This window comes from Ammospiza caudacuta, chromosome 1 (genome assembly GCF_027887145.1).
Source record: "Ammospiza caudacuta isolate bAmmCau1 chromosome 1, bAmmCau1.pri, whole genome shotgun sequence".
Lineage (NCBI taxonomy): Eukaryota > Metazoa > Chordata > Aves > Passeriformes > Passerellidae > Ammospiza > Ammospiza caudacuta.
The window spans coordinates 90,596,933-90,624,883 of NC_080593.1; the positions used below are offsets into that span (position 1 = coordinate 90,596,933).

General features: G+C 38.8%; 1 protein-coding gene across 1 annotated transcript; it reads right to left on the reverse strand.

Annotated features, from left to right (window-relative positions):
* Nucleotides 1-209: 209 nt before the first annotated feature.
* CLPTM1L (CLPTM1 like) lies at nt 210-27,699 on the reverse strand. The gene is made up of 17 exons (XM_058818715.1): nt 27,505-27,699; nt 26,545-26,645; nt 25,017-25,206; nt 24,101-24,243; nt 22,123-22,201; nt 18,188-18,305; nt 16,706-16,800; nt 15,064-15,148; nt 13,603-13,706; nt 12,184-12,249; nt 11,113-11,163; nt 10,413-10,495; nt 8,595-8,629; nt 8,254-8,309; nt 8,127-8,171; nt 4,725-4,840; nt 210-3,508 (listed from the first exon to the last, which is right to left on the reverse strand). The coding sequence occupies exons 1-17, from the start codon at nt 27,679-27,681 to the stop codon at nt 3,430-3,432; spliced, it is 1,623 nt and encodes a 540-aa protein (XP_058674698.1). The 5' UTR covers nt 27,682-27,699; the 3' UTR covers nt 210-3,429.
* Nucleotides 27,700-27,951: the final 252 nt, after the last annotated feature.

Below are 27,951 nucleotides of genomic sequence, written 5' to 3' on the forward strand. Positions count from 1 at the left end.
AGATTTATCTTCTGATGGAAAAAAACTTGAAAGCATGGTGTTTGCAGACAAACTACAGAATTCTGTGACTTAATGCTTCTGTTGCTGAGCTGTATGTGCTGTAGCTGAGTTACTGGAGTGTCGTGACTGGTGCTGAGGCTGCAGCTCCAGACGGACAGAAGCACAGCAGAGCAGACTCCTTGAGCTCTGCTGGTAAGAAAAACCTGCCTGTGCTGCTGCTGTTTTGAAAATCCATTTGTCCTGTGGCTCCTGGGGAAAAAGTCCAAAGGGTAGAAGGTCACCTCCTGGAGAAGAGCAGCAGGAAATGATGAGCAGGAAGCAGAAGGGTATGGAAGTGAAGAGCTGTGCAGGAATGGAGCTCGGAGGCACTGCACCACGGGCCATCTGCACCCACAGAGTCCAGCCAGCTGCCTTTTGTCACTTATGTCCTTGGAGAATCAGGACTGCAGTGCTAAATCCTGGGCAAGAGCATCTTCCAGAAGCATATGATGGTTTTCTGAATTAATTCTAAAACAGCCCCAACCCCAAATCACAGTAATCTTATAATTTTCAAACCCATTACAAGCCTAATGAAGATAAGAATGTGAGATGGTCACCTAGTTGCTTACAACAGTAAATCCCATTAGAAGAGAGGAAGTTTTTAAGTTACTCTTGGACTGTAGCCATGATATTTTCTGAAAAATCCTTTCCTTAGGATTTATTCTCCTGAGAAGCTGAGAGGCCTCAGGAACAAAATATAAGCAATAGTTATCTGCTGCTGTGGAATGCAACAGGTGGATCTGTGATTGGTCTCGTGTTGTTGTTTCTAATTAATGGCCAATCACAGTCAGCTGGCTCAGACTGTCTCGGTCAGTCACAAGCCTTTGTTACCATTTCTTTTTCTATTCTTAGCTAGCCTTCTGATGAAATCCTTGCTTCTATTCTTTTAGTATAGTTTTAATATAATATATATAATAAAATAATAAATCAAGCCTTCTGAAACATGGAGTCAACATTCTTGTCTCTTCCCTCATCCTAAGATCCCTGTGAACACCATCACATTGGACACTTAAACAGATTCTAAAATACTGATTATCCAGCATGAGGTGGTTCAAATACAGAATCACATTTTTAGCTGATGTCATTACTACAACTAGAAAGTTTATATATAAGTAGTTAATATATAATTTAGTTTCTCCAAAGCTACTACTTACAGTTTTTTTACCACCTTTCTTTTCAGTAACAAAAAGCTAACTCTTTATCCTGTACGCCAAGTCTTTTATTTGGAAATGGAATGCATAAAACAGTAACTTGAACAGGAAAGTCTTGCTCATCTTAAAGACTTAATACGTTCTAATTTTATATGCTTTATGACTACTGTATAGAATATCATGAGGTCAGTGTCAAGAAATGCAAGACAGAAGACCAGGAAACTCACAGTATGTACAGGTGCAAGAGAAATCTTTCTGTGTACAAAAACGAGCCAGGAAACATCAGAAATACCCAAATACAGTATTCTGGACTTTGAGAAGCTACTCTAGAAGAACCAATGACTTGGTTGTTTTGAAATGGCACAAAAAGGGAATGTGCTATATGCATTCTTTACATCAGTAAAACTTTTCACACACATTTATCTTAATGTGAAATATTAGTTTGCTTAACAGTAAAGAGCTCACTCCAAATAAATTCAAAACAGGTACAAGATACAGCAAATGCAGTCCCAGTTTTGCATAGACTTACTCAGGTGTGTTTAATGCTAAAGTCAATAATCTGTAGTTACAATTAACAGCATAAAGAGACTTTAACATTAACAGGAGATAAATATTCACTTCAAGAGTCCTTTCCATTGCCAACAGTGTGTAAGGAGGATTTCAGTACAGGAAACGCTGTAGTCTGTAGCAAAACACAATAGTCAGGCAAACTTCTTTATCTTTTTGGACCCAAATATTTATACATTCAGACTTTTGCAGTACCAGTACTGGATAAAATCCACTTCACCAAGTAGTTACAGACCACAGGAGCCGACCTGTATGAATATTTTCAGTTCATGACAAATTGAAGTTAAACAGCCTTGCACAAACAGCATGCAATTTAATAAACTTAAGAATCATTATGGTTTATTTGCGAACTTACTGGCCAAAGCAAAACTAGAATTGGAAACTAGAATTCTGCCTTTTGGATTTTTTAAAGTTTATTTTTTTTGCTGTTGAAAGGAATGCACTCTATTTTCTTTACTGTTACTAAGAAACTTGCTTTTAAAAATCTTTGGAGATTCAAAAAATTTTTGTAACCATTTTTGGAAGTGGTTTCTAGATATAGCTGTGGAGTTTGTATTTTGTTATAATAATTCAACCTGATTATTTTCTACAAATTTGAAAGAAACAGATCAAAATACCACTCTTAATGAATTTCATTCCCATGGAATACAGATTTTAAATTGAAAGGTATGAATTGTTCTTTACCAGGTTATTTTTTTTCTCTGCATCATGTAGTTTGTTGAACTTGAGCAAAATAATTCTATGTGAATGATGTGTGTTTCATCTAAAAAATAGGATGGGCAGGGAGGGAGAGAGGAAAAGACTGAGGAATTATTCCCTTAGAAACATGACAGAATTGGTCTAGTAGGTCACTGTGGTACCAAATGATGAAGAATTTAAGAAGCATTAAGAGACCTTCCCAGCACATAACAATGATTTGCATTACATGAATACCTACTATGCCAAGAAATCAGGTTTGTCAACAATGCAGAAAGATTTCTATAAACTTGCATACATATTAAAAGAAATAATGTTACAGTTTTTTCACACCTTCATTCACTTTAAGAAAACTGAAACCCTCTGCCATATTGTAGGCCAAGAACGTGGCAGAATTTGAAGTTTAACAATGCCACCTACCTTATCCTATATTTCCAACAATACATCTTTTTAGCTAGGAATTCACAATTTCTACAATTTCCATTATCTCCATTATCAAATGAGAATGATTTGTAAGTAGAATATAATCCAATATTATACCTTTTATTTTTGACAGCCCTCAGTTTGGCAATAATCCTTGATTCTGCTGTAGCACAGTGTCTTGTTTTTTCAGTTTTCATAGCCTAGTGGCACAGGCACCACAGTTTCAGTTCATGAGTTGTCTTAAAAACACAGATTTGGATCTTAATTACAATGGTCAGGATGCTTAGGTTTTCACTGAAGAGAAGCTGAAATGCAGGAAGTTTATATCATGTAATCTGGCAGACTGTAGACCTTGTGAGGATGAAGAGGGTCTTGAAAGAGGAGGGTATCAAAACTAGATTTTGGCAATATAGAAGATGTATTGTCCATGTAGTTCTGTCTTAAGCTTTAAAAATACTCTTATTAAATAAGTTTTTCCTTCCTTAAGACCAGGTAATACACAAAGCGAGGAAGAGTCCAGGGGTCAGAATTTTCTTCAGTTCTTAGTTATTCTCTATGAGCTTTTTTTTTTTAACTTTTCTTCATAAGATTCTCCATACTCATTTACTCTGCTCTTATCCACAGGATAAAGCCTGGCAGAAAAAACCCAAATCTTTAGTTACATTATAGCTTCCTATCTGAAGGAATTAAGTAGTTCTATGGTGCTTAATTTTAAAAGTTAATTTCTTTGTCATCATATTCTCTATTCCCATTTGTGGCAAACGCCAACATCTTTAAAGATTTGTACAGACATATCAGCTTTTTCACAATATGACTCAACCAGTTGTCTCATAACAGAACCTCTTAAGAGATGTACTAGCTCCCTTAAAGCTTGGCTGGAGTCTTTTCTCAAGCAATCCAGGACACCTCTCAAGATTGAAACCAGTGCCCAGCCCCTATCAGAAGCTGCTGACCACTTAATTTCTACAAAAATAACAATAAACAAAAATGCTTATTCTTGGAAACAAAAATACACTTTCTGTAACGTCACTATGAACAATATTTCGTAAGTAGTACATATAGCTTTCTTCCCTACCTGATTTTAGTTACTCAAAGAATCTCAAACTCAGCAGGTACTCAACTTCCAAGAGAACCTGATAACTTGTTTTTGCAAACCAGGTTAACAGAAAGGCAGAGCAGGGCAGTCCCCCATCACACAACACCCTTCACTCCTGCCCTGCAGAGCACCTTGGAGAACATGCCTCAGACATTGAGCATATGGAGATGTGGCCCTCAGCAAGGGTTGGAAGCCCAAAACTGCTAAGGCGAATACAAACTTAGAAATTTCTCTCCTTTCCCTAACTTCAGGTATTTATGTCTCACATTTGATTTGTAGGTTTTTTCTGTTTTGTTTTTGTGGTTTTTTTTTTTGTAGGTTTTGCTTGGTTTTTTTATTCTTTTTTTTTTTGGGGGGTGGGAGGATTTCCGACTTCCAAATCCGGTGAAAAGAAGGATGTTGTGGGGAGGGAAAAGGGGTAACTGACAAAAATTCTGAGTACTGTGAGAAGAGGAATCTTTTTACTACTCTGTGTCATGTCCAGGATTATTGTCAGTCATGGGAAAATAGTTTAGCTCCTCTTATTTGTATTGAGATCTCCATTACAGGGTGCCCTGCTCACCATTCCCTTTACTAAGCATATACATAACTAACATGATCCAGCCCATACTATACTAGACATTATTATAGTGTAAAGATTCTGCTCCAAGTCCAGCCCAATCTACAGCTCTTTATAGCAACAAAAGCAACCCTCTTAATGCAACCATCTATAGCACTGTAAAAACTGTAACAAATATTAAAGGAAGTCATACCATCTTTGGTAGAGATAGACCAGGAACACAACATCATCTCTAAAGCATGCCAGCCTATGAGATGTTGGCATAGTGATGATAAAAGCAAATATATCATCGATAAAGGTGTTGAATGCCTACAAATAAAAGAAAAGTATACTTCAGTTGGCTGTGAAGAAAGGAAGTCATCAGTTATACAAAGTTAGAAGCTTCCTATATTTTTCTGTGGGAACACAGATTTCCTCCATATTTATAATAAAATAATAAATCACACCTTCTGAAACATGAAGTCAACGTTCTCATCTCTTCCCTCATCCTAAGACCCCTGTGAACACCATCATATTGGACACTTAAACAGATTCTAAAATACTGATTATCTAGCATGAGCTGGTTCAAATACAGAACCACATTTTTAGTTGACGTCATTACCACAACTAGAAAGTTCATAAATAATTAGTTAATATATAATTTAGTTTCCATATTTATAACAACACTTAAAAGTTATGCTGCAAAACTAATTAATGCCAACTTTAAAATTCCTTCTTCTAATGAAGACATACTGTCTACTACAGACCAGAAGTTACAAGCAAAAAGGAAGTAGGACTGTTTCAGGTAAGTGAGAGTATTGTCATGGGAGGGGAAAAAACACATACTCAATTTCAGAGAAAACTTCAAAAGGAACTGGAAAAACCCCCAGACTTTGGTTCATCCATTACTCAAATGACAAGATGTACAAAATGTCACTTCACTTTCGTTTTCTGTAGAAATTTGTGTAAAAATTTGTTAATATATTGCTTTTAAGAAGATTAACTTAATAGCTTTGGAAAGACTTTAAAATATTTTCAGTGCTTTCCTGGAAGTAACCATGTCTTGAATAACGGATGGGTAATTTTCTACACCAATTCCAGTCAACTAGGTGTACTACAGGCTCTATTTCTGCAGCAATAATGAAAAGTAATTTAACCAAAAGGCAACTCCTCTGGATCTGGCTCTTGGCTACAGGAAGGGTGTACAACTCTTACCGTGCACCAGCTCTAGTACTCATGTTCAATAAACTGTTTCAACTCACTGAAAACATCGGGAAACAAACCCAGCAAAGAATGTTCACTGTTCGGTTAACAAACTGAGTCAGTAACATGGCTCCTTTCAGTTTAGCAAGCTGTATGCTAATCTATACCATAAGAAGGGTGCAAGTGATGTAAGCACAAAACTCACTCTACAAAATGAACCAATGTTTATATGATAGAAGAAAATACCAGCAGAAAATGTTGGACAGGAGAGAGTTCTCTCTCCAGTTAGAGATTAGTTTCAACAGGAGAGCTCTTTCTGTCAGGTCAAAACAAATCCATCAGTCTGAAGTGAATGAGGAATATGGCTGGCATTTCTCAAGTCTGTGCAAAGGTTTGTCATGGAACAAAAATAAAAACCTTGACAAGCTGGAAAAGACAGCCTTTCCAAGTCAACACCCAAGTGAGTGATCCTACAATAATAACGGGAAGAAAAAGCTAAATGCTCCATCCTTCAGGCACACAGGCAGTCTTCACAAGGCACTGCAAGTGAATGCACCAAGGCAATCCATTCAATAGTGTTTGGACTGGATAATTTTCTTTTGAGATCACCTTACTTGAAGGTACTCTTTATTAACAATGAAACATAAAACCCACAGAAACTGGAAAGTCAGAATTCAAATTAAGGAAAAAGGACAACAAAGCTCTCTAAAACAATGGTCACAGGTGAATCCTCAGACTCTTCTTTCCACTTGAAGTGAAGAAGAGAGCAAGCAAATGTCTAAATGAAACATAACTGAAAACAAAAATAGACTTCTTTCTCCACACACACAAGCCTTTGTTGTGGATAGCCTACGACATCTAAACACAAACTATAAATGCTCTGTAAGAAAAGGCAAGGTTGTACTGATTTAAAGGTAATTTGCTTGAATAACCTCCCTCTGTTGCTTATTTAACTGCTGATGTCTCTGTTCAGTTATTTTCTTTGGTGAAGTAAAATTGTGAAATTATTTCAGTAATATACCTTTTGCTCCCTCCTCTTAAGAAACACGCTGATTTGCCTAGTATATGCCTGAAATCCTGTGTTTATTGTTATTTTTGTCTCTATTTCCACATCAAACACTGCTTAGTTGCTATTCTGCTACCAGCTACATTTCAATCTGTTTTCCTAGATGCACCCTGTTTCCTTAAAAACAGAAGGCACTAGAAAGTTGGACAATTGCTATAGGCTCATAGAAATGGAAAAGCCTTTGTAGTCTCTTTAGGTGTGTATGTTTTAGTTCTTTTGTCCCATATCTTCTGTTCAGAATTGGACACCATTTCTTGAGCAGTTTTTAACACTGCTCCTTTTAAAGTACAGATGTTCTGGACAATTGTAATGTATCAGCACAAGAAAAATGAAAGCATTTATGAGTGGATGCACAAGTAAAAAGGGTACATGGTGATGGCATCAGGGCCTTGATGATCCCAGCACATCCAGACAGGGTTTCTCAGGACACAAAGATCAGCAAAACAAAGCACAGTACAAAAACTCTAATGATTGGGATTGGTGGGAAATGATAGCCAAAACACTATCACCTCTTTAGGGGTACAAGAACAAAACTAGCATGGAGTTGCTAAATGAAGGAGAACATAGCGGATGTGGGAACTCGGCAGTGGGTGTCCCTTGTTATCCATTTCTGTGCATGTGAGAGCTGACTGGGATACTTGTGTCCATCATCTTGGTGTCTGAGTACTATACAAACCACTTGGACACATGAGTGGGTGCTTGTGTGTATGCAGCTATCAAAGGGTTAGTGAGCTGATTTTGGTTTTAAATAAGCTCACCTTCCCCTCCAAGGTCTGCTACTGAGCTTGGCTGCAGCACTGCCCTGCCTTACCAGGGCAGTCTAGGCAGTGGGGACACCACAGTGCAGCCGCTCCTCCCCCATGGAACAATCCCCCTCACATCTGCCCAGAAGCTCACAATTACCACCCTGGCACAGAACAGTGTGTACATTACTTCAGCCTCTGGTAGCTCCTGGAACCTGCCAAAATAAGGTCTTTTAGCATTCCTAACTGTTTCTTGGCAACTATTCCTTGTCAGTGATGCACTGACACCTTCTTAAAATAATGCATTTAACTGAGACTGATACATTTACCTGCAGGAGCAACATCTGCACTCATGCAAGACAGCTGACAGTACAAAAAGCAGTATCATCATAAAAACTAGGATGCAAGTATTCTCATCATATGGAAGTCATTATGAAAAACGAAAATCAGTGTGGTTTTTTATTTTAAGGATGGTTGCAAACAAGTTTAGTTCTTAAAACAAAAAAAGTACAGCCATCCTTAAGCTATTTATTATTAGGCTTTTTCTTACAGAAAATAATTTTCAAAATGACTGCACACAACTTTAAATTAGAGCTTTACTTACTTTGTATGTGAAAGCCTTCCATGGTAAGTGTGCAACAGATTTCATCTAGAAATAAAAAGTATCAAATTGTAATCAAGTCTGGAAGAAGAGACAAGAAAAGTAGACTTTCATCACTTTTCAATCTTACCTTGTAGTTTACAAATAGTTGGGGCAGCATAAACAGGAATCCAAAAGCATACACTCCTGAAGATGAAATATGGAAAACAAATGCACAGATGTTAATCAAACGACTGTACTTCCATAATTAGTAATTTTACTCATTTTTTCCCCCTGAAGAACAAAGATGCATCTAATTCTTTTGTTCACTTTGGGTTGATTCTTCTCCCTTTTTCACTCACTGTGATAATTTAGTAATAAGTTGCTTATCTGTATTACACTGATCCAAATGACAGAGGTTAATATTCTACTTTTGAGTCCTGGCCTTCATCTAAAAAGATATGTATAGAAAAGAGAACAAAAGGGACTCACCATTGACAAAACTGTTAATCAACCAGGAGTACCAGCTACAAATAAAGAGAGTACAGTTATATTTCTCTTTAGCCACATCCTATACATCACTGTACACCACATGACTACTCCAAGAAATAGCTGTGTTATAAATTTCTCCATCACAAGAACTAAATACCTCACATCTTCCTTCTCTGGAGGGACTCCAGAGAAGGCAGTTTAAGCAAATGATACTTATCAGTCCATACAAGAAGATTTGACAGATTTATCAACTGGTTTTATACTTTTACACACCATTTTAAGACATCTGTGTTGATAATTAGATAACTGACATGAGATATGTGCACTGTGTGTGTAATATTGTTCACTGAAACCTGACTGTATTAAGACCTGCCAAGATAACACTGTGTTCTAAATATTAAAGAGTCACTTAATATGGCACAGTAAGGCCTTAACAAGTACCATTCAGTGCAAACCATAACAGTAGGTATTAGAAAAAAAAAGTAAATACAAGGAATCTAGATTTTTCCCTCCTTACATCTAATAACCTTCCCAGATGTTCAATGGAGCACAATCCTAACAAAATAACGGTAGAGCTACAGACAATGACAGAATCCCATACTCCTGCTTGCAATTCTGAGAACAGCTAATAACTGTCACACTCTGGTTACATAATTTAAAATTAAACTTGCACTGCTGTGTTACTGTCACATTAATGGCAACATTACAGTTGTAGCAGCATTTCAGTAATCCACAAGTATTTAAAGAATGAATCAGAAAATGCCTCCAAGATTAAAGGATAATCCACTGCTAAAATTATTTGTTCTGGCACATTTCCTTACTGATTTAACAATGGCAAGACTTCTAGAATATGAATTGCCTTCACTTCCTTAAGCTGCAGCTCATAAAATATTTGAAATACAGTATTTTGAAATACTAAACAAATTCAAGAATTTTGTCAGAAAAGCAGAATTTTAAAATGCTGCATATTGGTTAGCTGCTTACTATGACAAGAACCTTTTGAAAAATATGCTTTTCTAATAGCCCAGAAATTGCCCCAGTTTCTAGTATGAGTGTTACAGCTCATGTATGCAGCAACAGCTTAAAATAACATTAGGAAAAACTACTACTGCTTGTTTTCTCCCATCCCATCTGGGCCTAAGGACTATTAAAAAATGCCTACATGGCCTCACCATGCTTGTGTTTGCAGGATTCTCCTACAACAAAGTCTCATTGCTACGCACTTGCTTGCATCTCTCCAACAAAAAAATGAACCAGCTATTTTGAGTGAAAGGTGACAAGGGTTTAATTTGTTCATGAAATATTGAGTGTCCAGCTCTTGCTGAAGTATTACTATGCTGCAGGAAGTTCATGGCTCTAAAGGAATAAAGAGCCCTTTCTAAAAAATGCTTTTGCCTGCTTGCCATCATAGCTATCATATCTAGAAACAAAGAAGCCTCTTGTTCAAACTAACTAATTTTGTGAAGGTTTTTGCTTCTTTTTGCTATTGGACAGGTTCAACCACTGAATTCCTTTCATCTCTCCTATCACCAACTGGCCCTCTGAACATGAATGGCAGCTTTCTTCCTCCTCTTCTGATTGACATGTATGCAAGCTATTGAATTCTGTGCTAAAGTAATTATCAGGTAACCTGTGAAATACAACAGCCTGTTGCTTACAGGATGTTAAAAAAACATCTATATTCTTCAACTTTAGATAGGACAAGGAAGTTTCTAGTTCCTGGCCTATGCATCAAACTAACAACCGATTTCAATAACCATATAGAAAAAATGGGGAATGTTTCAATTCCTTGTAAGATCCTTTACAGAATTACAGTACCTTTTGTATTTGACATTCAGCAAGGAGTAACCTGCACCTCCAATACACAGTGGATAGAGCAAATATGACAAGTATTTCATAGCCTAATGGATAAGAAAAATAGTTTGTTAGTTCACATTCCATATGGACAAATTTTTCATGGCATTAAATAGCCATGAAAAGAAGACAGCCACATAAGTTTTTCCTGAAAATATTTTCCTATTCCCAAATGCCTGCTATAATTTCTACTATGCTTCCACTTCTAGTGGTGGTGGTGAAAATTCCAAAGCCCAACTCAGACAAACAATCACCTCAGAGTGCTGACACCAAGAGACAGTGCAAAGATCAGTCTCTACAAGTAGCTTCCTACTTAACACCAATGTTGTCACTCATGCTAAATTCCTTTCAAAAAACAGGAACCATGTGAACTTACTTTCAGTAAAAATAACAAGTACAAATATCAGCTTTCAAATTTTTGAGTGGTAATGCTTCTCAGAGCAATGTCTCAACCAGATTCAACAACCAAAAGAACTATTTCATTGTTTCCTTTCATAAATTATCAGAATGAATCTTCACTACCTGATCATCTACACAGTGATGATCCACTTGACAACTGTGAAGATGTGGAAAATACATTTGTAGAAAAAAAAAGCAAAACAAGTCAATCAACAGGTGACATATACAGACTTTGCAGATCACAAGTCATAGGATTCCCTCTTACCTGGGCATCATATTCCTCGGTTTTCTTTTCAGAGTCATTGTACGCACCAAACTGCAACACATATGAAAATCATAATCACATCAGAACACTGGGGAAAGCATTTGCTCTCCAACTCTCTACATTAAGCAGGTAACAAAGCTTTTAAAAGCTTCTGTATAGGAGAGTCATATATTAGTCCTGTGCAGCATACTAAATATAGCGTAGGCAAAAAGATTAACTTTTAGCCTCATATTTTATACCAAACTTCCAGGACTTTTTTGCTTAGAGAAATGCCATTGAAACAGCAGAATTCACAAGGCAAGAGCAAAGTCAAGTAGCTAGAAATATGTCAGATACAGGAAGCATTTATGAAAAGCCATAACCATGAAGAGGTCATGGATTATCACTGTTATGGATTACCTGCACATGTCCAGAAATTCTGCCTGCTTCAACACAGTTCCTTGACATAGGAACAAGTAGAGCCACCAGTCACTCCAGACACAGACTTTAAGCAGCACAAACCCCCAGCACTTCTTGTGCAGAAACACTGAATATTAGACAATTGTTTCTTCTAATAGCAAGATAAACTTTCAGTGCAGACTGCACTTTGCCACTGCATGTTCTGCAATCTCAGCACTTCATTTTACTCAAAAGAATCATCTAAGAGTGTACTGTCCCCACAACATTCCACATCTTCTGTTAGTTCCACAATGGAAAAGTCACACTACAGGTTCATGAAAAAGCCAGTTTCTTATTTCAAAACATGATGTCACTTAAGAGTGCCTTTCCAACACAGTGGCAGCAGCACAGCCCACCTATAAAGATTAAGCAGAACTGACAGAAAAGTTCTGAAATTTCTTGCACCACAAATACATACAAATAGCTGCTTCTTCTAAAGAACTCAAAGAAAGAAACAGGTTTGCAAATGCTCATCCTGCTATTGGATTAAGCCATTCATAGAGAGATGCACACAGGAAAATTTTATAATTAAAAAATATTCTTCATTTCACTAGAAGTCAAGTTGCATGGTAACCTGGAAACAGATGGATGACTCAAGAGTATAAATCATTAACAGAGCAATGTATACTATACCTGAAATTTGGGTCTCAAACCTTGCCACCTGATTGTCATTTTCAAGGCCTTCTTCACCTTCCAGAGCTGTGATTAGCAAAACCAAAAAATGCACATAAAAGATTATTATACAAAGGAGCATCTTATGAAGGATTCCAGATTACCTATTTTAATCCAGATTACCCACTACATAAAGCAGTAGTATCCTGATTGCACACACTGCCTGTGTCTACACAAACCAAATGCCATGTAATCAAACAAGTACAACGTTGTGAGCCTGCACTATTAAATCTCTTTATCAGATGATGTAATTTAAGTGAAGTAATGTAGTCATTCCAGGATATCTGAATGGTAGTGCCTAAGTGGGGTTAGCACCAAGATGAACCCCAGGTCAGGCATTTAGAAAATTCCAGTAGTCATTTGCCAAGCAAGTTTTTATGTGCCTTTGATGAAAGTGCCTCAGAACTCCTAACAGGAATTAAGTTGGCACTTATACAGTCATTACATTTCAGTAATGAACTACAAGCAAAAATCAGTGAATCTGCTGAATTATTTGGTTACTTACAGTACAGCTGTAACAGCCTGACCCTAACGTAAACCTGAAGTTTCAGTTCACCTGAAAATTTACTCATGTACCCACACTGCTATACAGATTTGACAACTTAGGCAATGCAGGTCCCCAGGAGAGCTGCACTCCCTGAAGATTTTTGTGGACAAGGTTAATTTGCTTAACTTTAGACACACCAATATTCTCTTCTTACCCACCATATATTCCAGACAAAAAAAAAAAAAAAAAAAAGGGAATCGTGTAACGACAATCCTTTACTGTTATCTTTGGTACAAGTGAGAAAATAATTTCTTACAGAATCAATGTCACTATTAGCACTGCATGAAAAACAGGAGTTAAATCCAAGCTGTGAAAAAGCTCTTCCTAGCAGACAAATTCCTCTGAGATGTACTGTCACTGAGAGTGCCGTCACCTTGAGACAGCTGTGCTACCTGCAACCCACTGACTAGATGCAGACTTTTGGAATCATGCACACAGGCAGCACTCTCCTCCTTGTCCTCATTCCCCAGTCACCTCAGTCCTGGCACTGTGTGTGGGCACACAGCCTGCTCTGTGACAGTGCTTCCATGCAGGCTTGTTGACATGGGTAAACTTGCTTGGCCAGGAGTGAGGGCTATTGGGTGATGTGGTAAGTGGAACCTCAGCATCACTCTGTTTGGTTTTTGCAATATCAGCTGGTCCATCCCAGAAAAAACAGATACTTCCAGTTTAGTTATTTGATCAAGGGACACCATCTCTTCTGTCACTGAAAGCCAAGGACACACAAGCTACAGCAGAATTTTCCAGTAACTGGTTTAGCATTATTTTTCTACTGTAAACTATGGATGTTGCTGCAAATACTGGTATCTGGTGCTACAGCTTTAAGAACTCACCTCAATCACTGCACCAATGCCTGCTGGGATCAGTACCAATAAACTTGTTTGTTCATCCAAAAGGAAAAGAAATATTACCACAGTACTAAAGCACCGCCAAAGCACTAGACAGAAAACATGAAAATGGAAGGCTTATTAATATTTAAATGAACAGCTGAGATGACAGAAGACTGATGGTCTATTTGGTACAATTCTGTCTTACACAATTTAGGTATGAACTTCTGTGTACATCTTGATATATCTAGTAGTCCTAGAAACAGCCAATGATCTCTGGGCAAATAGGGAACAAGAACATTTTATGCAATCCTTATCACAGGAGATGAAAGAGAATTGGAACATTTAATGAAGATTTCTGTACTGAAGCAATTCAGCAATATGTGAGTACAATTAGGAGCTACATTCATGATGCTTGTCTCCTGGAAGCTGAAAGGCTGTGAGAGAACATAATGTCAGTATTTGAGACTCATTTATTGTTTGTAAATGTTAAAGTCTTTTGAATTTGACTTTACTGAGACTTAAATCTGGCAACTGACTCTTATTTCTGAAATTCCATGGATGGTTTTGAATTTTTATAAACATTTTGGCATACACATGCCAACAGCAGTACAACTGCTTTAAAAAAACAAATGCACTCATAAAAATGATAGATGGATTATCCACATGATAAAGCATGTTGTTCATCATAAATTAGAATGCCCTTTTCCCCCGGTACTGATATTCCTTACATGTTTTAATCTATCTGTAAGTATGATAGAATTAGGGATAGTCACAGAGGTCAAGTGACTCCAGGTTTACAATTTTGCTTCATAATCAAGACTGGAAAAAAAGCAATTCATCTGTTTCTAGGAAGGCTTGGCAGGATGTCAGATCACTGTGTTTCTCTCATCTTTCCTATAAACAAATCAAGTCAACCCTCCCATGCTCTCCCCCTCCCCCTACCCCAGGAGCCTCCATTGCTCCTGTTTACATCAAAGCCCAAATCAAGCAAGAGCATTACAATACAGCACTTTCCACCCACAAATATTTTGGAACCTGCAGTTATCTACAAGGAACACAAGGGACTTGCAGAACAGCATTACTCATGAAAGCACATTCTCTCCACCCACAGAACTTTTTCTGCTCTTCATTCTTTTCTCAAAGTACTTCTCTGCTCCTTCAGCAAGGAAAACATGGTAACTGACTCACTATTAATCTAATTCCCAACTCCAAGACAGTTAAACCTCAGTAGCGACACAAGTGCTTAAACTCAAGTGATACCTGAGCACAGAACTAACAAAGTTAGAACAAAGTTAGATGTAACTAACAGTTACATCTCTGTAGCCTGTTAGCCATCTTTTTGTACACAAACCATCTCATTTGGCTATTTCTATAAACCTACAAAGTGTTAACTTAGAGCAAGACTGAAAACACACACCATAAAATAGACAGCACATACACAACACTTTTCATTCTAGTCCATACCTGCTTTTGTAGACATCCCAATCATGCTCCTCTTTTTCTTCCAAAAACTGATGTCATTTTTAAATGCAAGGAAATCAAAGAGAAGCTGCAAATAGGAAGAAACATACTCATTTGCTCATTTGAGATATACACTAGTGAGAGACTGAAAATGCTAACAATGCATTCAACATGGTATTAAAAAAAACCCCATTTTAGAAGCTTCAAAAATTAAGACTCACAAATAAAACCTAAAAAGAAAAGTTGTAGAAGCCCAGGCTCTAAAAGCAATGCAAAATGGCAGGATGAATTTCAAACACTACCATTGCAATGCTGCCCAGATTAGTGTCCTGTAAAGCAACCCAGAGACCCAATACAGGGAAATTCATCATTGAGGGTGAAGAACAAGGACCTTGAGGAACCACACACCACAGAGAAAAGCATAGTAAATTAAACTAAAAATGCTCAGTATTGGATAGTCAATTTACATTTGGTTAATATCAAAAGTTTAGGAAAAAAAATCCTACAATACAGCAAGCCACGTTTCCTCTGTATTTTGTCACAAAGTTGACCTAAACTTCCAGAACATTTTAGAACTCAATTTATTTGTAGGAAGCTTTTTTATTTTTTTCAGTATTTTCACTCAGTATAGTTTTTGGTATTTCCTTTAAGACTTCAGTGTCTAAAAAAAAAAAATCAAACACAGATTCCAGAAATTCTTGGGTCAGTAGATTTTAATGAGGAAATTTTCAGTTGTTTTTGTGGGGTTTGTTTGTTTGTGGAAGAGGGTTGTTGTTTGGGTTTTTTTCTGTTTTTTTGGGGGGTTTTTTATTATTTGGGAAAATGATACACAAAAGAAAGAAGTATCAGAAAAATTTGTCCTAGTCTACAGATACCTTGCAATCTGATGATCAGAGTGGGAAAATTAAATTAATATGCCATGCAAGTCTAAGGCTTTCCAAACAAGTTAACTGTGTGCAATGTAAGTATAAAGAAACATAACATTCCAGGCAAGTTCTTATCTCTCCCAGAGTATGGGAACTGTGTTGACTATAACTGTAGATTACAAAAATATTCCCAGTGTCTAAAAAAAGTTGTTCATTAAAGTTGTTAATCAAGGTTCAGATTTAAGCCAGTGCTAAAAAAAGGGACAAACAAAAACAAAAAAATAATCACGAGCACTCCACACTTTACAGGAACATTTCTAGAAGCTATTTCAGAAAATATCATCTGATCTAAATTTCTGCATGGATTAGAAGTCAGAGACTCAAACCCTAATACAGGTGCCCCAGCTATGCTACTGCAGTGATAAACCTTGTGAGAAGTCAACAAAATTTAAACCAGTGTTGACAGGCATATTAAATCTAGGGTCTTTGGTTCACCTACAATGAAAAAAAAGTGATAATGATGGTAATACTTTATATTTCAGTCAAGACTGTTAATTTCTGTATAATTATCTCAAATTTCTGCCTTATTTAAGGTTTTTATATTAACTCTGTATTGGAAATATAGCTGACGTTTGTACCAGATAATGCTTCCACTGCTCTACTGAAATCACTATGGTCAAGAATAATTCTTAATAAATGGAACACCTGAAAATCAGACACACCTCCCCCGTTTTTTTTCCCCCAATATTATGTACTGCCTAAAAACTAAAACCACTTACATGGAATGCTGCTACGAAGAATGTCAAAGCCAGAAAGTACAAGTTAGTATCAACAAAAATTCCTTTTACTTCATCTGCATCCTTTTCTGAAAACCCTACAAAAAAGAACAAGTCATTGTGCAAGAAGTACCTGACAGTTCACTGCTGTTATGCTCAAGTCCAGTGTGAAAGGAATTTTATGTCACCTGCACAAGTGCTGTTAAGGAATCATAAATCCAAAACATGATGGAAGCTTTATAGGTAAAATCCTAATCTACCTGTATTTTGGCAAGTTATTTGTCTTGCCCAAACCCAAACCTCACCAGTTACAAGCCTTTGACTTATGTAATTACGATGTGTTTTGTAATGTGCCTTTAACATCTTGTGTAATTACAACCTAAGCTGACCACCTGACAGACAAATAGGAAGACACATTAAATCATTTTGGCCTGAGCAGAGAGTAAAAAAAAAAAGGTTTTACAAATTGGCCTCTGAACTTTAGTTTGATACACAGGAAGAGTGAACTTCACATCAAAAGCTGAACAATAAGAAAAGGACTACACAGTAACGGTCAACGAAAGTCAGTGAGAAACATGGCCATGGATGCAACATGATTGAAGTCCACAGCTCTCAGAAAATACACAATGTTGCGTTTATGGCAATGGTGCTTGAGTGCAGCATCAACACACTTTGCCATCACAGCAAGTTCATGGCCATTCTCAAGTGATTTTGGAGTTTTTCTACTAATCTGACTGCTCCAGAAATTACTCCAATAGGAAAATTTCAAACCTCATGTTTCACTATCTACATTTGTAGGGGGAACAAGCAGCACCTTACACAGGCCTTTTTTCCAGGCACAGGAGGTACACTCGGGATGAGAGGTCTTGATATCTGTGTCTATCACACAACAACCACGGCATGGAATATGAAAATTTTGATTCTGAGGAGGCTCACAAAAAATTATGAAGAGCTGATGGTGGACAACTGCCCTCCACAAACTCTGAGCAAGCAATTACTTGACTCTTTCACGACAATTATGTTTAGCAGACATAACTGTCTTTAATACAGATTGGCCTGAACTAAGGAGAAGCAGTTGGATTTTACTTAGTATGGCCTGCCTGTATTTCACTGCAGATATATGGCTACAGCGAGTAGCTGTGTATACCTTATATCAAAGACTATGTACCACTGATCCAACTTTTCTGTTCCATGGATGACAGGGATAATCCAAGGTGAAAATGCTCTTCTTGACTATGTCCTACAATGCTTTTACAGAGTACTATCCAAATAAAATTTATTTTAAACATGGTTAATTCACCTCTGTATTCCTGTTCCCTATCACATGTCAACATATATTTTTATCTTTAACTTAAGGTGAATCACAAGGTTTGTAGCATCTTCACCAGCTATCAAAAAAAAAAAGTATCATCTATGTACATAAAAGAAACAAATTAAGGGGTTAGTTGTGGTTTCTTAGCCTAAAGTCATGAAAGGTAAGCATACCAAATTGCTGGAGGGAGTACACAGCATCCTGCATGTGGATCCAAAATCGGAGTTTTCCAAGAGATATTTTGTCATACGACACTGTAAGAGGTAGCTCTGTTGTTGAACGATTTATAACCTGCATTTCAAAAAGACATGTTTCATCTTAAAAGCAGAAAAATGGCAACAATTACTTCCATTAATATTTTTTAAAATAAAGAAAGTGATTGTATCACACTGTAATTTAATCACACAATTTTATGAACTCAGTTTGTCCTTAAAAGGGAATAAGATCTCAGACTTCTATATCACGCTTGAAGTCTTTGTGTTTCTTCCAAGAAATGTTAAATTAGCAGTTTGTTCTGTTCCAGTTCCTATAGCAACCTCACTGTTCCTGTATACAAATGCCTCTGAGATGGCAGCATAAAGTGGGAAACATGTGCTTAAGATAAGTCTTTTGACAGTTCTTCTCTGAATGTACATGCTAAGATTACCTAAACTAGAATATTATACAAAAACCCCAAAAAACCCAACAAGCAAATTGTATCCCAAAGGCCACAGTCAGAAATTTACTTCATTGAGGCTGATTTTGAGAGAAATTGAAAGGGTGGGGAAGCCAGATGATACCACTAGCTCAGACTAATGAAAACACCACACCTAAAGCTAAGTAAGATAACTTTGGGATCTGGAGTGTCACAAAAATTTTCTTACTGCACCCCAGAAATTAAATCTCTGCTAATCCTACTGTATCATCTACATGTTACTTAAGCTGAAAAAACAAAAATCTTAAATTGCCTCAGCTCCTTCTGCATGACAGCTATCCTTCCCCACCTCTCAAACAGGTTTAAAAAAACCACAAAAACCCCCTTGTCCTCTAAGATGTTAGAATACTCAGCAAATATCTCAGAACACGTTCAGGCAGTCTGTTTTACATTTCCAAAGACAGCCCAGGATGACAGACTGGCAGGCACTATTTGCAAGAGTTCAAGATCTGCTGCTCCAGGCTCCTAATTACTCCCAATCATAATTCCCATCTCAGACCTGCTGCTCTACTCTGCATCTGTTTCTACAGTAATTAGTTAGCTGACACCTAACTGAGGTGAATTGGCTTCTGATTCCTGTGACACAGAACATGGTTTTAGGCTCCCCAGCTATCATTTACATGTGAACTGAGGGCTACATTCATTCCCCCATTCACTCTTTCCTCCAGTGAGTACAAACAAATCTCAATTTCACCACCCTCCCAAGACTCTCTAAGCTTTTCAGACAGGGGCAGAACATGCACGCACATGAAGGAGAAGCTGGGAAGCTGAGAAAGTTTTATGAATACAGCAGAGAGAAAAGCTTGAGAAACTAGACAAGTGTCAGGGATCTCTGAACAGAATGGAACAAAAAATCAAGTGTGGTTACAGCTGACTGTAGAGAACACTGGCAAGATTCTACAGCCATTTACCAACAACCATATGAACATCTTCCACACTGCTTCTCCTTTTCAAAGGATTCCCATAATTCAGTGAGTCTAATTTCAATTTCTCAGTCTATCAAAGACAGTGTTAACATTTACAGCAGAAAGGGAAAAGAAATTTTATCTGTGGAGGACGGACAAGAAACAAAACTTTTGCAAATGCCTGGGTAAGCAGCATGTGGCAAATGTGGCACTCTCCACAGACAAAGAATTACTATGGAGGAATTAGGGGGACTGTAGGGAGGAAACTGGATTGCAACAGAAGACAGAGATTGGAATTGTCCAACCGCAAAAGCAAACTAAAATAAAGGTAAGATTAGAAGAATGAATTCTTTCTTAACAAACAACTTAAAACCCACAAGTGGTGCCTCACAACCTCAATGTGAGTGTGATGGTCGCTAAGCCTTTGAAAGCTAGAAATCCTTGCAATACACCTACTCCTGCAGTATGGCATCAGAGCATCATTACTTCTAGCACTCTACTTAGTCAATACTACCAAACAGTGTGCAAACACTGCAAATAAATTCAGTGGTATGAATTTTAAAATTATCTCTTTATTAAATTCTGTGCAATCCCAGACCCATGGCATTTAAGCACGTTAAGAACATGAGGAACACAATCTCTAGACTGCAGTACTCGCCACAGAAGACCCACATCTTGATGAAAAGGAGAGTTAGTTAACAATCTACACAGCCCAGCACAAGCAGGAAAAACACATCTTCAGCTCCATGATTTTAGGTCAGGCATAGAAAACAGATACTGTCTGTGCCCCTATTCACACTCAAATAATAACCTGGCTCCACAAAAGCTGTACCACCTTCTCTCCTTATTCATGCCTGCTCTTCACTTACTACTTAGTCTCTCACAGAATGTTTACTACAAGACCACTCTTTCTGCAGGGCTTGAGAGCACTTTGGCCAATCACTGCTGAGACATCACATAAGCAGTGCTGACAGGGAAGTTTGCAGGTTTTAATGGAATAGTCTTTGCAGCACTTCCCAGGATCTTTAATGCCTTTGTAAGGCAGTGAGTTACAACAGTATTAACTGTGGCATGCATGACAACTGCAGGAATGTCATTAGTAACATGGGAATGCTGAATTTATTTGTAAACAGGGTACATGACTTGACCAGTTAAAAGTTCACACGAATGTACTGAACTGGACCAGATGAGCTGTGATAAAACTTTAAACAAAGGACAATGGCCACTAATACAGAAATCTACATATCTAAAAAAATACATATCTAAAAAAATACTGGACAAAACAATCTGCTGTCAGGACTTGTAACAAATGCTCAGGAGTTTATTTTGCTGTACAAATCTGGGGTGGAAGGGACACAAATTTGTAAAGATTGTCTTGAACACTAAGTAACAAAACCCTTTCTCTGAGCTAAAGTAATGAATTGGAGAGACAATTTTAGAGGTTTATGGGACGTTTACATCTACAAAGGCTTCCAGCTAGAAGATGCATAATTCAGATGTGCTCATTTAACAGTTCTGAGGCATTCCCCTAGACTGCTGTTCTCAGTAACTTCAAGTACCAAATTCCAGTCAATGCAACTGAAAAGAACTGCAAGGCCTAACTAAGAGCTGCTAAGATCAACACGATTTAGCTACATGGGACTGCCATGTCTAACCTGTAGCAAAGGGACTGCATGATGTCCTACAGGATAAGAGTTGGGCAAAAACTGAATACAGAAAATTCTTTCTTTTTTTTTTTTTTACTGCTGGAGTGACTGAATACTAAAGCAGGTTGCCCATACAGGCTGTGGCCTCCCCACCCTTGGATATAACCAAACCTCAACTGGAAAACCTCTTGAAAAACTCACTCCACATGATCCTACTCTAAGAAGAGGCACTGGACTAGCAACCTCCAGAAATCTCATCCAACTTTTACTTAAGTTTCAAAGTACTGATTTACTTAAGTGCACCAAATCATTGGATGTATTGTGACACCAAACTTTCAGGTGCTCAAGTTAGTCTAACATGATAGACAGCAGTACCAAGAAATTTACTCACATCTGAATTTTGAGGAGATAAGAGAATAGCTACTGACTTATCTCAAGAGTAGCTCTACTATCAGCTGTGGATATTGTCAATATGCCTAGAAGGTATGAGAATCTACTCTGGGATGCTAACAAAACTTTTTCATATTAGGGAGTCAAACTAGTGAAGAGACTGGTCCTGCCACTACTGCTGCTACAGTGAAGTCCTCCATATCCACCCAAAAGGCAAAAGCAATGAAATCCAAACATCTTTGGTGGAATAGAAGACAGTGACTGACAGATACTTCTGCCAGACAGAAGTCTCAAAACCCAGATCCAGCCTCTGCAATTACCACATTAGGTCACATTAAGTTAAATGGTCATTGAGTCCTTTTGTGCATTTATACTTCTTCATTACAGCAAACAACCTATGAGAAAATCTTAAAACAACATTGAAGATTACTGTTAAAACTGTTAAATGTAATTAAAGGTATTCTATTACTCACCATCAAATCTTTCACTCTGTTGCTTAGCTGATCAATAAATAATATTGGAAGGTAATGCACTGTCTTCCCCAATTGAACCCTAGGATGTTTAAACATGGATTTTATAACTGTAGTGATCTAAAAAGAAAACTACTTTTATTCAAATTAGCACTCATTCATCACTTTCCAATCTACCCATGTAAAAATGTCCCACCATCTTTTCAAGAACATTTTCTTTTAACACACAGCAAGAAATAAGCCACTAGTCCAGAATCAATTTTTCATTGAAAGATCCAGGTATTGAAAAATTTTGTTTGTTTTCACTCTTCTGTAGAAAGGCAGAATAAGCAAATAAAAATACAAACGAAATTGGTTGTGATGATGCTGAAGCTTTTGAATGACCAAGGGAAATTTAAAAGTCTGTGGAAGAGAAACATGCTGAAGTTTACTGCCATGTATTTGTGTCCTTTTGTGTCCTTTCAAATATCCCCCTCCTACTGTGACCATGACACCCCTCCCCCATCTCCCCCCCTCACTGGTGCCATGCTCTCACCCACACGGGACCATGGATGTGATGTTGGCTGATGCACAAGTGAGAAGGTCAGACACTACTGCAGGGATTGTACAAGGAGCAGAAATCTTCTCTGCCATCTACAGAAGCTCTCATTTGGATTGCTATACCACCTGACCAAGCTGCATGAATCCAATAAACACTTCCTAGCCTTCAAGCCCTCTATCAAATTGGTTACTGTAAAGTTATTTAGTAAATTATGACCTACATGCAGTTGCTATGTCAGCATCTTAGAAAATTATTTAGCGCAATACCCTCACAGAGACAAATTCTTCAAGTCTTCACTAGAAAGGCAGTTAGGTATCTACACTGTGATGTTCTTGGTAAAAATCTATGGAGCAGCATCATGGAGATTCTTAAAGCCTGAAAGTTGAACTTGAACTGTTGACAAAAGAAGAGTCTCTATGCATGCTGAGAGACACATACTAAACACACAATGTGCAACAGTAGCACAGAAAAGCACTAAATTGAGGCTCAGAAACAGTGCTTGGTTATTTACCTGAAGTGATTTGATTTCTATGTAGTAACTATGATTAAAGCTATTGTTACTGAAATTGCAGCAGGTTATTTCATATCAAAACTCTTTTCCTGTATAATGCCATAATTAAACAGCACTGATGCAAATCAACCAGAAAAAGCTTCCTCACCCATCAATACCAGTCCAACAACCCCTTCTTGTTATGGTTCTACCTATTCTGGCTGGAAAGCTACCCCAGAACCCTGGGATCTGCTGGTTAATACTTCTGGATTTAAGAGGGTACTGGTAGAGAAAGGCATCAACATACAGCAGCACAAGCCTACAGAGCATTACTTATATGCTTGATACTGGAAGTGACTGAAGCAAGCTGTGAGCAGAAGCTACTGCCTGCACCTAGAGGCCCAAAATCCCAGCCCTGTGTGTTAGAATTTTCTTGAGAAAAATGACATAACATAGGAACACGCCCTGTCAAAGTAAAATAAAGTGAATCATAAAGGGAGGAAAACAGGTATCCTAGGAGATCAGCTGTACCACTTCAGCACTTCCAGTTTGTACAAGTAACTTGCACATGAAGGAAAACTGGAAAGGGTCAAGGGATGGCAACTGCTCTGAAGGCCAGAAGGACAACAGGACAACAAATAGGTTTGAGGTCTGTTATAGCATTTTACCTGTGTCTTTGTAGCCCTGCTTTGCCTTACTATGGTAGCTTCACACAGAAAAAGTATTGTAAGCTCTGAGCTGTCCAGGAACCAGGTGTCTGCAGTAAGGCTTTCTAGTACATAGTATCTTAGCAGCAAATTGTCACTACAAAATGCAATCATTAAGAGCATCTGCGCTTGTCTCTAGGTGCCCATTTAAACACAAAATACTACAGAAGGTTAAGGGTTTTTGAAGAAATGTGACATAAGTTTATAAATACCATATCTGACAAAACAAAGTCATTGACTTACATTTTCATGTAGCGGTGAACATCAGCAGGGAGCGATGATCCATCAAACACAAAATCTTCCACCATGACGTTTAAGGTGAGTCTTGACCTCCAGTGAGAGATTGGTTCATCCAGGGCATTGGGCTGCTTTTCTGCTTCAATTTGCTTAAAAAAAAAAAAAAAGAATAAAAATGCATACTGTTAACCAACACAATTTTGAACAAGGTAATAATCTAACACACAGAATCCAGAGAGCCATTAACTATATCATAAACCAGAAGCCTGCTAAGAAACAATTTACCTTAATTTTGACCAGATCAAGTCTCTTGCTCAAATACAACAGAATGGATTTCAAAGGCCCACCACAATCTCTTACTGAAAAACTTCAGTGTCCATTCACTGAAGTTCAGCCTTGTTCATCAAGAAGGAATATTCATCTAATTAACCTTCATACCTTAGGATTGTGGATACTAGTGAGAATAAATCACTTTGAAATCACGACTATACAATAATCAGATGTTACTTCAAAACAGTCAAAAGGATGATCAACCAAACATTATCTGTCCTCATATCTTATGCTGCTATTTTACAACAGCAAAGCATATTATTTCAAATGAATTCAATTCACTACAGAAAGCAGCACCATGCTGTTCCAGAGCAATACAGTGTTTCTACCAAAAGCAATGAATCCTTGAAGCAATTACTGTTAACTAGGATGGTGTTTAAATAACTAGCCAGCATTTTAAAGAGCTCTGCCTCTGCTCTGCTGAGTGGTCTGCTATTGGCAAGATAATTAAGAAGAGGATTTTGATTTTTTTTTTCTGTTTTATCATCCTTAGTTTAAAGATGCAAGCACAGCAGATACTAACAACAGAAATGTCTACAAAATAAATTCCTTATTTTGCAGATGCTCTTCCATAGATGGGACACACACCTACCTGTGTGGCTGATTCACCAGTGAGCAAATTAATCTCTTCTGGTTTGGGGATCATGTACGTGGTCAGAGGGCTTACTATATGCACCTGCTTACCATCATGCCAAGGCAAAATGCCAGCATGGTGAAGAAATATGAATGCATATAATGTGCCATTATTTCGGGTTTTCTTTGGTACAGAGACATTCACTGTCCTAAAATACAAAATAAATATATTATGTGATGACAAAGCACATGCTGAAATATTTAGCTATTACTAGACACAATTACTTCTGGCTAACCTGTTCCATGGCCAGAGAGGTAATTTTTTATACAATATATCATAATATACGCATTTCCAAAGATTTACTATTATATTAAGATACTTTAACCTTTGTCCACTCCCAGCTTTATTGCCCTAGATAACACAGGACTGCATCATCAATTCTTTTGTTTCTTTCCTCTACTGATAGGTCACAGGGCCAAAATGATGACAGCATTTGTAAAAAACCAGCCTTCCTGTGCTGAAGATGCATCACAGATCATATACATGATACAAAGTTTAAAAAGAAAATCACAAAGTTTTGCCTTGCACTTTGCATTAATAAAATATATTCTCAGCTAATTCTCAGCAGAGAACTCTAAAACTGGAGCCCCAAACCATGAAGTCACTCCCCTTGTAGTAGCCAAGAAATCATCCTACTTGCACCCTTGCATAATGCCTCCTCTATTCCTGTAGTCTTGCTCAGCTTATTCTGCTCTGAATACTTTCAATAGCTTAGCAGACCCTGTCAGTAAAACAATTCTTATAAGGTCTGTCAGAGAAGAGGTTCAATATGACCTAAACTCTAACCAACGAGTTCTTTAGTCATAGAAAATGAAGAGAGTGAAGTAACCTTGGAGACTACGATAAGAGAGTCAAGAATTGGGCAATTATTTTAAACAAACAAAGAAACCAAAAGTGAGACGGCAAATCTGAAGAACGAAACAAGCAGTTCCAGTCATTTTTATTGTTCAGAGGCATTTGCAGAGTGCAGTGTTCTACTGAAAAATTTCTCTGAGGGCACAGTCTTGGCACCAATATTGCTTCAGAAGATCCCCAAACCCTAGAATATCAGAAAATAAGGTTTTCCTATGTGACTTTTAGCAGAGAAATAGTTATGGAAGAGCATGTTGCTCAAATACATGAAAGGAGAACACGGTTTGATGTCGAAGTCCTGTTCCAGGTCTGAAGCCCCAACAATTAAGAACAAAACAAAACATGTAGCCACTGTCCTACCTATGTGATTAGAGGCAAGTCTCAAGCACTCCCAGGTACATTTGTCTTTAGATTTTCTCAATGGAAACTAATTTTTCCTATTATGAGCAAGGCACACTTCTACAAAACATCTGCCTACACGTCTGAGAACAGCACGCTGATCCAAGCCAACCAATAGTGAAATCTACCTTGGCTTCATGCACACTTCCATCCACGTAACTCCTAGGTTGGATGCACACTTCAGAATTCAACAAAGAACTCTGATACCTTGGATACTACAAGTCCAGATCCTTACCTTTCAAATTTGGACTCAATATCAAAATCCTCCACATTCAGCACAAGATCTATATTACTCTCTGCACCAATGCTTGACCGGGTGGTAGTGTACACACTTAACTGAAAGCAAAACACAGCACAGAGAAATTAAGAGTATGGAAATAAATTCATGCATCTCTACATTTACAGTACAGGTCTGTCTTTCAGCTTTGCTAATTCTCCCAGTTGCAGGAAGGTGGTACACACAGGGAAAGAAAATTGTGTACTCAAAAAAAGTCTTTCAGCTCCTTTTGGGGGTAGAAACAAAGCCATTAAATACGTTTTAATGGGATGGCCTGTTCTGGAAGTTGAAGGAAGTGGATCCATTTCAGAGAACCAGAGATCCTGTCAATAAAGGAAAGGGTCTCTGTCAGGACTGGAAAGGACCTCTGGAGATCACCCTGTCCAATGCCCCTGGCAAGGCAGGGTGACCTAGAGCAGGTAACACAGGAACACATTTAGATGGGTTTGGAATGTCCCCAGACAGGTGCTCTGCAACCCTCAATACAACGAAGCTCTTTCTCACACTGAAGTGGGAGTTCTTGTGGTTTAGTTTGCGGACATTACTCCTCATCCTGTCGCCAGGCACCACTTAGCAGCCTGGCACCATCCCCTTGGCACCCATCCTCTGACATATTTATATGAATTAATGAAGACTTCTCTAGATTAAACAGGCCCAGCATTTCCTCCGCAACGCTGCTCTAACCAGTACGCGTGTGACAGCAGAGATACGAAATCAATAAAACCACAGGAAGCCAAGTCCTGCCCGCGCAGCAGCCAAGGGAGCTCTCCGCAAGGCCCAGCGCTGCCCGGAAGGGAGCAGGGACCGGAGCGAAGCGGGGTCAGAGGGCACCGACAGGGACAGAGGGCAGGGACCGAGGGCAGGGGCGGTGCCAAGGGCGGTGTGCCCAGGGCCTCGGGCCGTGCCCGCCCCGCTCACCTGAAGCTTGGGCCTCCGAGCCAAGTAGGGCCACACGCATCCCCCGGCCGCGCCGTCCCCCGCCGCCGCCGGGCAGGGCCGCGTGTAGACGATGCCGTACATGACCCAGCAGGTGTGCGCCACGTACACGGCGAACACGCCCACCACCAGGCTGGTGAAGGAGCTGCGGCTCAGCATGGTGACAGTGCCGATGGCGATGGCGGCGGCCGCCCCCGCCCCCCGCCGCAGCCCCGCTCGGGATCCGCCGCCGCCGCCGCTCGCGCATCCCCCACGCGCCGCCCGCCCCGGCGGCCCGTCCGTCACTTCCGGCGGCCGCGGGAGGCACCGCCCCCTCATCCCCGCCCCGCCCGGCCCGGCCGCCGGCACCGGGAGGCGCTAGGGGGCGCTGTGTGCCGGGCCCGCCGCCGGGAGCGCTCCGGGCTTGGAGCGGGGGAGCCGCGCTCGGGG